This window comes from Arachis ipaensis, chromosome B01 (assembly GCF_000816755.2).
Source record: "Arachis ipaensis cultivar K30076 chromosome B01, Araip1.1, whole genome shotgun sequence".
Taxonomy (NCBI): Eukaryota; Viridiplantae; Streptophyta; class Magnoliopsida; order Fabales; family Fabaceae; genus Arachis; species Arachis ipaensis.
In genome coordinates this window covers 24839118-24852405 of record NC_029785.2, presented here as the reverse complement: position 1 = coordinate 24852405, position 13288 = coordinate 24839118, and the positions used below count along the sequence as shown (strand labels likewise).

Below are 13288 nucleotides of genomic sequence, written 5' to 3'. Positions count from 1 at the left end.
GGTTTTGATGTGCTGGTTAAATAGGCAGGAAGGGATGCTTATCCCTCATCGGGCTGTGTGACGGAGGCTGCCTGGGAAGGTTGCCGTGGAATCATGATCAAAAGGGACTACGCTGCTGGGGGCAATAATAGTAATGGTAGGGGTCATGGCAACCACACTCAGTTGGTGGAATGGGATGCGGCGGTGGAGTTGACAGTGATGACGGTAAGGGAGGAAGAGATGCAGGAGGTTAGAGTTGTAATTTACCCTGAGGATTTGAATGAGTGGGGTAACGAACTTTCGAATACTATAACGGAAAGGCCAACAATTAATGCTTATAATCCCCGTGAGACAAGGGCTGACTTTGCGGGAGTCCAAGCTAACAGTGTGGAAGATGATACGAGCAGGACTTTATCTTGTGAATATGGTAGTGACCGTGTGGATACTGGGCTGAGTTTAGTAGCAGTTACAAGAGAAGGCTGAATGCTAGTGGGCCTTATGTCTTACATACTAGTGTTGGGATGCATAGTGGGCTGACTAAGAGTAGGGTGGATCATTTGGGCCTAATTCATGAAGGCCCACACACTGGACTGGTTGATAGAACCGGGGCGGGTCGGGTTAGCAACATATCGAAGTGGAACAAGATCACGGTTAGGAATGGTGATCAGGCGAGTGGAGATACGCATGGTGCCGATGGCATAAAGCATCCGAGCAGCGCCCACACGGTCGGGGAGATCGCAAGCCAGACAGAGCGAGATCCATGTGACGGGGTTGAGTGCGGCATGGCGGTTTCCTTGATGCCAAACGGTGAAGGGGGCAGGTTGAGTCACGATCCTGTTGGAGAAGGAAGGTCGGTATCTTTGAAGAGGGCCGTCATCCACGTTGTAGGCAGTCTGGCTTCGTGCATGGGTCCGGGGTCTGGGCATGCTGATGCGCCTCGGAAACTGCATGGGGTAGGCGGGTGTGATGACGGGTCTGATGGTTTGGGGGCGGAGGGATCACTATGGAATGGTGGTGGTCGGGCGGACAGGCTGGGAGAGGAGATTTCTGTTGGGTTGGCTGATTGTGGAGAGGTAGATGCTAGGCAGAAGGGCCATTGGGGCTGTGTTACCGTACGGAATGTGTCAAGGGCTAGCTGTGATCAAAGGAAAATATGTTCGACAAAGGTTCAAACAATTGAAGGCTCAGGCGTTATGGAGGAACAAGGTCTGTTGAAAGCGTCGGAGCTAGATAAGGACGGTGCTGGAGGGGAGCCATAGGACCTGAAGGATGTAACAGTCAATGCAGAAAGTGAAGCCGACTCTGAAGCGCCTGAAATTAAATAGGAGAATGAGATGCAAGAAAACAGGGAGGCTTGGGACCTGGCAGTGGAATCTGGGGCTATTCAGTACGATGAGGAAGATGACATTATGGCAATACTACATGCACAAAACAAGGCTGTAGCATTGAAGAAAAGGAAAGCAAAACAGAAGGAGAAGGCTAGAAGAAGTCGTCCAAAAAATCAAAGTAAGGTGTGTTCATCTGTTTTAAAATGATTTTTTGTTGTTAGAATGTTAGGGGGTTGGCGGGAGTTGGTAAATTGAGTATGGTGAAGACCTTTAGGCGAAATTTTAATCTGCATATGCTAGGCTTGATAGAGACTAAAAAAGAGGTAGTGACTAAATTTGAGGTTGTGCAACTGTGGGAAAACGATGCAGTACGGTGGGAGTTTGTGGGGGCGGAAGGTGCTTCAGGCGGGCTGTTGTTGATGTGGGACCAAACAGTATTTAAAATAAGCAACTATTATAAAGGAGATAGATGGCTGTGTGTGGATGGAGAGTTATTAAAAAATCATTTTCATTGTGCTTTCTGTTTAGTGTATGGTGCGCATGATAGGGAAGGAAAGCTTGTTGTGTGGGAAGAGCTGAGCTTCTTAACTGGGTTATGTCAAGTACCTTTCTGTTTTATGGGGGACTTTAATGAAGTTGTTCAAGTGGAGGAGAGAAAAGGAGCTACGTCTTTGACGGTATCGGCAGCAGAATTTAAAGCATGGATCCCAGACATGGAATTAGTGGACCTAGATCTATCCGATCGCAAGTTCATCTGGTTCAAGGGCCAGTCATGTAGTCGTATAGATAGAGTTATGGTTAGTTTGGAATGGTTAGAAGAGTATCCTGAAACAAGGCTACGAGGAAGCCCAAGAGGGTTGTCAGATCATTGCCCTTTGGTTATGGATATTTCAAGGGGAGGGGGCCGAGACCATTTCAAACTCAAAATTTATGGTTCACTCACGAAGGTTTCTTAGGGATGGTGAAGGAGGAGTGGAGAAGCTTAGATGAGGATCAATTACTGGACAAGTTGAAGGCTATGTCGATTCCTTTGGGCAGATGGCATAGAGAGAATTTTGGAAATATGGACATGAGGATTAAAAAGTTTGAGGAGGAGATCAAGAAAGTAGACGATTTGGCCAGTAACAGAGTGTATGATGATACCATAGAAGCAAGAAGAAAGGCCCTGGTTAGCTCATATAAGAGATGGTATATTAGGAAAGAGGTGCATTAGAAGCAGATGTCAAGATCCAGGCATGCTACGGAGATGGACAAGAACACTCGATACTTTCACAATTTAGCCTCAGCTCACAGGAGGAATAACCGAATTGATGCTTTAATGGTTCATGGAAGGTTAGTAAGGAATCAGGACCGAATTAAGGTAGCTATCAGAGATTTTTATAAGGACTTGTATCATCAGGAGAAGTCACCTAATATAGGCTTTCGGGAGGGGCTGGTAAAGCAGTTGGATGAGGGCGAGGCAATAGAGCTAGAGGTAATGCCAACTGTTGAAGAAATAAAGGCAGCAGTTTGGAATTGTGAGTCATCAAAAGCGCCAGGAAGTGACGGTTATAACATGAATTTCATCAAGAAGTGCTGGGAAGAAGTCGGGAGGGAGTTCATTGAAGCAGTCTTGGGTTTTTTCCAGACCTCTATGTTGCCTAGGGACTCGAATGTCACTTGGGTGGCGTTGGCACCGAAGTTCACTGGAGCGAGGGAAATAAAAGACCTTCGGCCGATTAGTATGGTAGGCTGTGTATATAAGGTCATTTCTAAGGTGCTGGTTCGAAGGATGCGGAAGGTTATGCTAGGTCTAGTGGGAGAGACGCAAAGTGCTTTTGTAATGGGCAAGAAAATTCATGATGGGGCGTTGATTGCATGTGAAACGGTGCAGTGGCTGAAGACAAGAAAAAAAAGCGCAGTGATAATTAAACTCGATTTTCAAAAGGCGTATGACAGGGTCAAATGGAGTTTTGTGGATATTGTTTTGCAAAAGATGGGTTTTGGCCATAGGTGGAGGGGGTAGATCAAGGAGTGTGTTTGCACTACGTCGATGTCGGTTCTTATAAATGGGTCTCCCTCTAAGCCATTCAAGATGGAAAGGGGTCTATAGCAAGGAGATCCATTATCTCCTTTTCTGTTTGTGCTGGTTGTTGATGTTTTACATAGGATGGTTGGGGAGGCAGTGAGGAATGGACGTATCTCTCCGCTTTTAGTTGGACGGGATAACATTGAGTTGTCGCACTTACAGTTTGCTATTCTGTTCTGTCCTACGGAGGAAGAAACTATTAGGAACTACAAGTGGTTGCTGCGCTGCTTTGAGATGATGTCTGGGCTAAGTATTAACTTCAAGAAGTCCAGCTTCATTCCGATTAATAGTGATCAACGTTGGGCGCATAAAATGTGTCAGTTGCTGGGTTGTACAGAGGCGTCCTTACCAGTCCGTTATCTTGGTATCTCTTTGGGAGCGAATCCGAGACTTGTTAAGACATGGCAACCAGTGATTGACAAGGTGAAAGAAAGGCTAAGCCTGTGGAAAGCTAAGACGCTCAACAAAGCAGGTAAGCTGGTCCTTATCAAATCTGTTCTGAATAGCCTGCCTGTTTACTATCTTAGCTTATACAAGTTGCCAAAGACAGTAGCGGAGAAGTTGATTTCCCTCCAAAGACGCTCTTGTGGAGTAAGGAGGATGGGAGAAATGGGGTGCCACTAGTAAAATGGGAGGTAGTGATGGCTCCAAAAAAGGCAGGTGGGTTGGAAGTTGGTGATGCAGTGATTCGGAATGCAGCTCTACTGTTTAAGTGGTGGTGGAGGTTTTCGAAAGAAGATTGTCCTTTATGGAAGAAAGCAGTGTGCTCCTGTAATAACATGAGCCCTTCTGAGATGCTGTGTGGTCAGTTACTACCTACAAGAGAGGGTCCTTGGAAGGATATTTGTCAACTACAAATCAGCGAGCCACAAGTCAGAGAGAAAATGATCAGAGGCTTGTCTATGGATGTAGGGAATGGCAGAACAGTCCGGTTCTGGGAGGATATCTGGTTACCTAATGGTTCTCTGAAAGAGTTGTTTCCAAGGCTTTTCTCGATCTCAAACCTTAAAGGATCTGTTATAAGGGATTGCGGGTTTTGGGATGGGCTAGAGTAGATTTGGAGTTTCCAATGGAGGAAAGAGCTATTTCAATAGGAGTTGGAACTCGTAAACCAACTACATGAGGTCTTATAATCAGTTAAGCTAACAACTGAGTGAGAGGATAGAGTGGTCTGAAAATTTGATAGATCTGGTATTTATTCAACTAACTCGTTTGTGCAGGTGTTGCAGGAGGCAGTTCTTCCGGAGAAAATAATAAGCTATAGCTTCACTAGTGCTATTTGGAGGGGTCTCGTTCCTCCAAGGATTGAATTGTTCTCTTGGTTTGTGTTGGTGGGGAGGGTGAACACGAAAGAAAGACTGTGTAGATTAGGTGTGCTTAACCAAAATGATAGTTGGTGTGCCTTATGTTGTAAGTCTGTGGAGTCTGTTTTTCATCTATTTGTTGGTTGCGAGGTTTCTTGGCAGGTGTGGTGTGCTTGGCTGTTTGCTCTTGGAAGGACATGGACCATGCCAGCTACATTAAAGCAACACTTCGAGAGTTGGACGAATGTCGTAACAAAAAAGGATGCGAGGAATAGGTGGTTGGTTGGCTTCTTTTCTGTTATCTGGACAATTTGGCTAGAGCGGAATGAGAGAATCTTCAGGAATCAAGGCTCAAACATGATGGACATCATTAGCAGGTCCTTTACGTTATCCGATGAATGCTATGGTGGTGAACCCTTTGGTTGTTGATGGCTATGCCAAAGATAACTAGGGGTGATTTATGTTTTGAGCAATCAGTTATTTTTCTTGTTTCTATGCTCCACTTTATTGTGTTGAGCTTTTTACTTCAAATAATAATAATAATAATAATAATAATAATAAATTATTATTATTATTATTATTATTATTATTATTATTATTATTATTATTATTATTATTATTATTATTATTATTATTATTATTATTATTATTATTATTATTATTATTATTATTATTATTATTATTATTATTATTATTATTATTATTATTAGGACAAATCACCATAATAAATCAATGGCATGTAAATCGAAACAGGGCAGCTAGATTTATATAAATTCTTCCATCCTATATAAATCGAATTAGGCTGGTTAGATTTACTTGGAAACATATGAATGTGTAAATCGATATTACCTGTTTCGATTTATGTGTACTTAAAGCTCACCTAGTAAATCTATTTAGTCTAATTCGATTTACTACTAAAATTTGTAAATCTAATTATCGTAATTCGATTTATATACAAAATGCCTTTGGGAGATTCACATACCATTTCTTGGTTTGGATGATTTTGGTAATATTTGCATGCATTTGGTTTATTTAAGAATTTTATCCAAAATATACTAGAAAAATATATAATAAATAAGATAATTAAATTATTATATATGAGAATTTATTTTTATATGATCGTACAAGTTTTATTATTAATTAGAATCATTTTGAAATTCATTCAATAAAGATTAATTTGAGCTAGCTCTTGAATTAATTAGGATTGTCAAAATGAGCCAAATCTGTCGGACTAGCTCGTTTACTTGACGTAAATAGATGGATATTTAACTCTAAAATCAAACTCGTAAAAATGCAAGTCTAAACAACTTAGCCATAGTTATCAGAACCAGACCAGTCGGCCAGTTCGACCAGAAAACCAATGAACCGATGTTCTATCCGGTTCGGTTCATTATTAAGAGTAGACTTGTAACTCGGTCAATAGCAGTCAAATAGTTAAAAACCAGACGATTTTGTCACGAACCGGACTCAGTTTAGGCAGTTGATGACCCGCACTTCCTCCTTGACCCGCATACTCCACACGTAGACCAGTGGGGGTGTGGATCACTGTAGGAGCATCTATTTGAATCTCCTTCAAAAGTGGCGTCTCTAAGGTTCGATCCTTGAACCTAAGAGTGGATAAAAGATGGATATTTGACTTTAAAATCAAACTCGTAAAAAATGCAAGTCTAAACGATTTTGTCATAGTTATCAGAACCGAATCGGATCGGACCGATCGGTTCAACTGAAAAAACAGTGAATTAATGTCCTATCTGGTTCGGTTCATTATTAATATCGGACTTGCAATTAACTCAATCAATGCCGGTCAAAAGTTGAAATTGGACAGTTTTCTTGCGAACCGGACTCGGTTTAGGCAGTTGACCCGCACTTCCTCCTTGATCCGCACACTCCACACGTAAATCAACGGGGTGTGAATCACTATAAAAGCATCTATTTGAATTTCCTTCAAAAAGTGGCTTTTTAAGGTTCAATCCTTGAACATGAGAGTGAGTAAAAGTCCCTATCTCACTGTGACAAGTGAATCTTCAATAGATGTAATGCTTATAATTATATATACCATATTATTTTATATGCACCACTAGTAGATTTTTTATTATATTTGCTCATTATTTTATGTATTATATAAAAGTATGGTATATCATAATTTACATATAATTTAATTTAATCAAATTTAAATAATATAAAATGTTATTATTATTTAATTTTTACTTTTAATATTTAAATTTTGATTTTATTATAATTTTATATATTTATTAAATTATTACCGGGTTAAACAGTTTGACCAATAACCTACCAGTTGAACCACACTAACCCAGTGATTCAGTAATTTGATCGGGTTAATTGCTGGTTCGATTATGATAACTATAGACTTAGCTCGATCAATAAAAAAAAAAAACAACAAATTAAGATTTTTTATGTTTATTAAAAAAATTTTATCTATCTTATAAATTTTTTTAATTAATTTTTTTAAAAATCAAAATGAAAATTTAAAAACAAAAAAAATTAGTAACTCAAAAAACAAAACAAGTTATATTAATTTTAAAAACGTATAATTTCAAAATTAAAAAGCGCACGAATAAGCTCCCTTTCCATTACTTCAAATAAAAAATTGTGTATAAGCTGATTAAGCTCTCTTTTCAGTACTTTAAATTAAAAATTAAAAATTTTATTATCCCTACAATAATTTCCTTTTATCATTATAGCCACCGTCATTATCTCCCCAAATAACCTAGCCTAACCCCATTAACATTGTCTCTCCTCAATGATTCCTGCAGCGAAAGTCAGTCTCCCACACCCACAGTCAGAGACTCAGTGTCCCCTATCGTGCTCCCACTGCTCTGCCATCGACGCTACGGCCAACACCAACCCTGGGTTGCATCCTGCGACCCTTTCGTCTTCCTCTCCCTTCCTCGTAGCACCTCTCTTTCTTCGTCGTCCTCCCCGGCAAGGCTCCACACAGCAACAGGCCAGCAGCACGTTGTCTTCCTCCACGACTCCATACATGCCTTCTCTATTCACTACTCCACGCCGCGTGCCTCCTCCATGTAACCGGAGCCCTTGGTCCTGAGAGTCTCGTGTTCAAGTGTCACGGCGGAGGGCCATACACCGACGTCGTCGACGGCCAGATTCTAAAGTGGGAAGGAGATGAAGTTGGTTGGACTTTGTTTGCTGTCACCTCTTCCAATAGGTACCAAAATGTAAACTTGTTTCTAAAATGTTGAACTTATGTGAATTTGAGGGTTGATATGCCTTAGTTTTTGTTGAAAATAGTGAGTATTTAAATCAGTCTATATTTTTTTGGAGATTTATTAGTTTTAGAATCAAAAGTTTTGTTTATTGTGTTTTTGAGTTAATGGTTTGCTAGTGGTAGAAGACTTGATATGAGGATCTGGACACCGTAAGGTATATTCGTTCTTTGTTCTTATCAGAACATTGATTTTTTTTAGGGGTTCTGCTAGTACTACTAATTGAAATTTGAATCATTGAATGATTAGCTATTTTTTGGATTAAATGATTACTGATTAGTTGATTCATTTTAGTCCTGTTTTTATTCTTTGTATTGTTTTGTGCTCTTGCTTTGAATGATTAGCTCTGCTCACTACTGTTGTACTGTGCTGTGCTAAAAAAAATTGAGACTGAAATTGTCCTCAAAGCCTGAAATTTTGATAATCCTTGTTAATCTTTGGAAAAGTTTGTTGTTGCTGCTGCGTAATTTTTTATTGTGTTTTAATTGTTTGTGTTGTGGCTCTACTCTGTTTTATTGTGTTATCCTAGTAAATGTTTGCATAAAAGGTGCAACAAAGAACAGAAAGCTTCACATATTTTGCATTTGCTTGCAGTATAATTTCAAGGATAGCTCTGTGAAATTGGTGTATGTACCCCAGCCACATCCTCGGGCAATTGCTTCTCTGTCTTGGAAAATAATTGTCAAAGTGGCATGTGGGACAAATCACACAGGTGCTTGTTTTTTCCATTCTTGATCTCAATTATTTAATCTTTTCTTTCATCTACTCATTATTTCTTTTTGAATGTTTAGTGGCGGTGGATAAGAATGGTTTTGTCTACTTGTGAGTAATTCTTTACTTTCTTAATTCAGTATCTTAGTTCTGTAAAATAAGTTATAACTTAAGATTATCCATTTGTGCAGCTGGAGATTTGGTGGTTATGGAAGGTTTGTGCATAATTTTCAGATTGGTTGTCAATGTTCTGTAAAATACAAAGAAATCATAACAATCAGATGATTCAATTCAAATTGTATTTATTTATTTATTTGGCTGGTTCTGTGAATTCTGCGTATACTACAGGTATTCTTGACACAAATTCAATTCCCTTGTCTTTTATATATATATATCTAAAGTCTAAACAAATTTATTGCATAAAGAACTTGATCTTTGCATAAAAATACTTGAGATTTTTGTATTTTAGAGTTTGAGTAGTGAGAACGTGAAAGGAAAGGGGATCTTGACCAGTATAAACGCTTGGATGGGGATAGAAATATAACCAGCAAACAAGGTGATTGTCATATTACTAATAGTAAACTATACTTTTTTTTTTCATAAATACTATTATCACTTCTCATTAGTAACACTTATCATGTTTCATGGCAATATACTAGGACAGCAGAGAGCGAAGCAAGCTTGATTCTATCAAAGCCCATAATGCAGAAGACAATTGATTATCTACTTTTTCTGCTAGATCAGTCCTATGTTGAAAGGTTTCTTAGTGCATATAAATTTTTGTGGAATAGGATGAGAGCAATTAGAATGGACCTGAAAATGCAGCACATTTTCTATCAAGGGGCTATTTTATGCTTGAACGTATGGTACTTTTTTATTTTTAACAAAAGTATAATAAAACCTAATTTTTCTCTTATTGAAGTGGAAATAATATCTATTTTTCTGCAAGTTCCTTATATGCTATATTAATTAAGGCTCAATACAAATATATATTGTGGCTACTTACAGATATATAGTAGTTTCATATTTATTTGTTAGTAAAATAATTTTCTAAAGGTTCTGATGCCTTTTATCAAGAACTTGCATCTGCTTGGTGATGTTTGTAAGAATAATATCTAGTGATGGTTAAAAGTTTAAAACTCATGAGGCTATTGATTTTTGTGGTTTCAGATCCAATTACACATCATTGCAATGCGTGAATTATGTGAATACACAAAAGGAGAAGGATTTTCTGCGGGCTTTGATGCTCACTTCAATATTGAACATATGAACATAACTTCGGTTGAATTGTTTCAGATGTATGATGATCACAGAAAAAAGGAATAGTTGTACCTACCGAAAAAGAGTTTTGAGGCTATTATGCTCTCCTTAAATTGGATAAGCATCCTGGTTATAAAGTAAGTTGTCCTTGTTGTGCTCTTATCTTTAATGTTTCATTGGCAATAGAAAAATCTAAGAAAATAAGTAAGTTATCCTAGGTTGAACCTGCAGAGCTATTCAGATGACTCTAGAGACAAGGCAGATTCCAGAAGTTCTACTTGCCTGCGATGTAGCAAGGTTTGTAATTTCAAATGAAAATTAAATTAGCTAATTTTTTTAACCTTACTTAGCTTGATTATTATTAGGGGTATAATGATTTCATTTAATTTTGACTTTAGCTTGATTATTGGGTCTTTATTGATTAATCAATCAATTAATTAATTAATTCAAGACAGTTGATTTTATTCTATTCTTGATTTTTTCTGTTCTTACTATAGTTTATTGTTCTTTACTGTTATTTATTTGTTATTCTTGGCTTCTTGCTATTGTTTGTTTGTTATTGATTTTCTGTTCTTAATTTGTTGTTCTTCGTTGTTGCTAATTTTTTATTTGTTAATTTTTAATTTGTTGTTCTTTACTGTTGGCTACTTTTACTGTTATTTTTTTAATTTGTTAGTTTTTTATTTTAATTTATTGGTTCTATTATTTTTTGTTCTTGATTTTAATTTTTTATCTTCATTACTGTTCTGATAGCTACTATGCGTTTAATTTATTATTATTCTATTTTTGATTTTGATTAACTGATGTGATATTATTTGCTGATCTTATTTTTCTGTGATATTTTGCAGTTTGATCCCAGTATAAATGACAATATTAGTGAAACTGAAGGTGAAATTGGTGGACATATTCTTTGTGTAATTGATATGCCAAGTTTTAGGTGTTGTTTGTATTTTTATTTTTATTTTTAATTTTCAATGTGCAATGAAAAACTTAGATGTGTAATGTATAATGAATTTTATAAAAGCAGGAACACATTTGTGTAGCCAGATTGAAACATCTCTAAAAAAGTGAGTGAATACTTACTTTTACATTATATTATAAGTGAGCTTTTTTCTTTATTAGTTTACTAAATAAGTCATGTTATTGAGAGCTATTGAAAACATAGAGTAGGCATTTGATCAAGCCCAAAAGTTTTATTATTATCAGGTTAAGCTTCAATACATAATTTCTTAAAACATGGTTTGAACTTTTTTAAACATGTATAATTTTGATAAACTCATTTATTCTGTATGTGATATAATTTTTTTAGTTCAGTGACTAAAATAAAAAAATATGAGGTTTATTTTAGTATAGCGATATACTCGCTATTGATGATGGTGGCAAATTAAAGATTCTATTGCGACTGAAACATTTGTGAGATACCTATCGACTTGTTACTATTTTAAAAGGAATTTACAATGACATTTTGCGATAGTATTGCAACTAATTGACTATATATTATTTCCTAACAAATTAGCGACTAATTCATAACTCTACTTTATCATTTCGAATAGCTTTGGTTTAGCGACAAAATTCCTACAAATTTGATTAAGGATTTTCAAAGATTAACTATAGATTTGCTATAAAATGTGACAGATTTGCGACCATATTAGCGGACAACTTGCGACGAGTTAGGTTCGGAAAAATTTCTCGCTAATTAGTGTCAACTAATCTTTCTATTTTGTCTACGAAGTTAGCTTGCATTTAGCGATGAGTCTGCTATAGTAGAGTTTGTCGCTAATTAGCGACTACTGTTTAGTCCAATTCTTCTATGGAATTAGCTTTTATTTTAGTGATTGATTTGTGACTATCTAATAGCTAGCTAAAAAACTTTCCGATGAATTAGCGACTGTTGTGTTTGCCTCACTGATCTGCGACTTGTAATTAGCGAGGAAAGCATTAGTTGCTAGGCGGTAGCTAATCCGTCACAAATTATATTTTGCGTCAGATTAGCGATGATTTTACGACTCTTTTTGTGGTAGCTAATTGGCCATATTCTTGTAGTGATAGCGAGTTGCATCCGATGCATTTGCCAAGTATATGCAGCTTTTAAAATTTCTCAGATGATGCCTCGGATCGGTGGTTCCATTATAAAGATCCATGTCCAAGCTCTGAAAGCTTCTAGAAATTTTAGCCCGCATGATATCTTCTATGAATAGATCTTTACCCATCAAGAGTGTTTCTTCTCGGTCAGCTCCTCATACCCTTTAAGTCGGACTCCAATTTCAATAGCTTTTCTTCTAATTCCCCTCGTACACCTCCCTTCTTAGGGCTCTTTTAGATTTTCGTTATCGCTCTAGCACCTCCTCGAGTTATTCCAACCGACCTTGATTTTCGTGGACAAGTCCCATATCTTCGTGGGATCTCTTGGTCCAGATCCTTAAGGTCAGTGTACTTCCGAGCTTATCTTGTGTCCTTCCGAGTTCAAAGGATTTGTATCTCTGGCTACACCTTTTCCTCTATCAGCTCAGGAAGGTATGACTAATGCACGTTCATCGTTATGCTACTCCTCTTCTAGGGCTTTAAAGTCAAAAGCTGTATGTCCATTTTTTAGGATGTCGTCCGCCATCATATAGTCTTGAGGTCTCTGACAACGACGCCAATGTTTCGAGGGTTACCTGAAATGAGTGAATTTAGGCCTGAACATCAGGTCCAGACTCCTTTTTGAGGGGCAGTGTCTGACGTCTTCTGGAATTGAGGTGCCAACGTCCGAGTTCCTCGTGAGAAAGTGGAGGTGATACCTTTAGAAACTTCGATGCTTAAGTTAGTAAGGGATTTAGGCAGGTTTTTTGTATATTGGAATTCGAAAAATACCTGAAGATGTCAAGGTATTTATAAGTATAGGTGTAGAGTCAATAATCACTTTTTGATTAGTCTCACATTTGATGGTGGATTAGTTACTCCATTTTGGTAGGGAGGTTATTAGAATCTCCCTTCTAGATGAATGGGAATGATAGTAAGAGTTGATTACTTATTTTGATAAGTAGGGTTAAATTTACGTCATCGCAACAACCTCTGTGAGGTCGGGTATGGTATCAGGCTGGCTTATTATTTGTAAATTGGGTTTTATTCATTTTTGATCTAGTTAGGTAGTGAGCCAAAATATGAATAAGTATAATTGAATTCAAAATTTTTTTTAATGTAAATGATCAATCTCAGAGATCACTTTAAAATTTAACTCTATTAAATTTATATTGTTTACAAACCACATTCGATATAATTTTTTGTTGCTTAGTGAAAATAAGATACTTATATCTCTTTCATAATGCAAAAGAAATAAGTTATGTTATGTAAAAATTGTAAATAATTTTAAAAAAATATACAATATTATATAATAAATTTATTTTTTTTATT

General features: G+C 37.1%; 1 protein-coding gene across 1 annotated transcript; it reads left to right on the top strand.

The window, feature by feature from the left end:
• LOC107648682 lies at nucleotides 2554–4430 on the top strand. Its single transcript, XM_021108588.1, has 3 exons — nucleotides 2554–3308; nucleotides 3456–3798; nucleotides 3903–4430. Exons 1-3 carry the CDS (start codon nucleotides 2554–2556, stop codon nucleotides 4428–4430), a joined length of 1626 nt encoding a protein of 541 aa, XP_020964247.1.

Bases quoted from the DNA above. Each gene is read 5' to 3' on its own strand.
- LOC107648682 (XM_021108588.1), top strand. From the start codon at position 2,554: ATGGACAAGAACACTCGATACTTTCACAATTTAGCCTCAGCTCACAGG. The intron at 3,309-3,455 runs GTAGATCAAGGA...TGTTTTACATAG, and splicing joins TTTGGCCATAGGTGGAGGGG to GATGGTTGGGGAGGCAGTGA. The intron at 3,799-3,902 runs GTGAAAGAAAGG...TTACTATCTTAG, and splicing joins GGCAACCAGTGATTGACAAG to CTTATACAAGTTGCCAAAGA.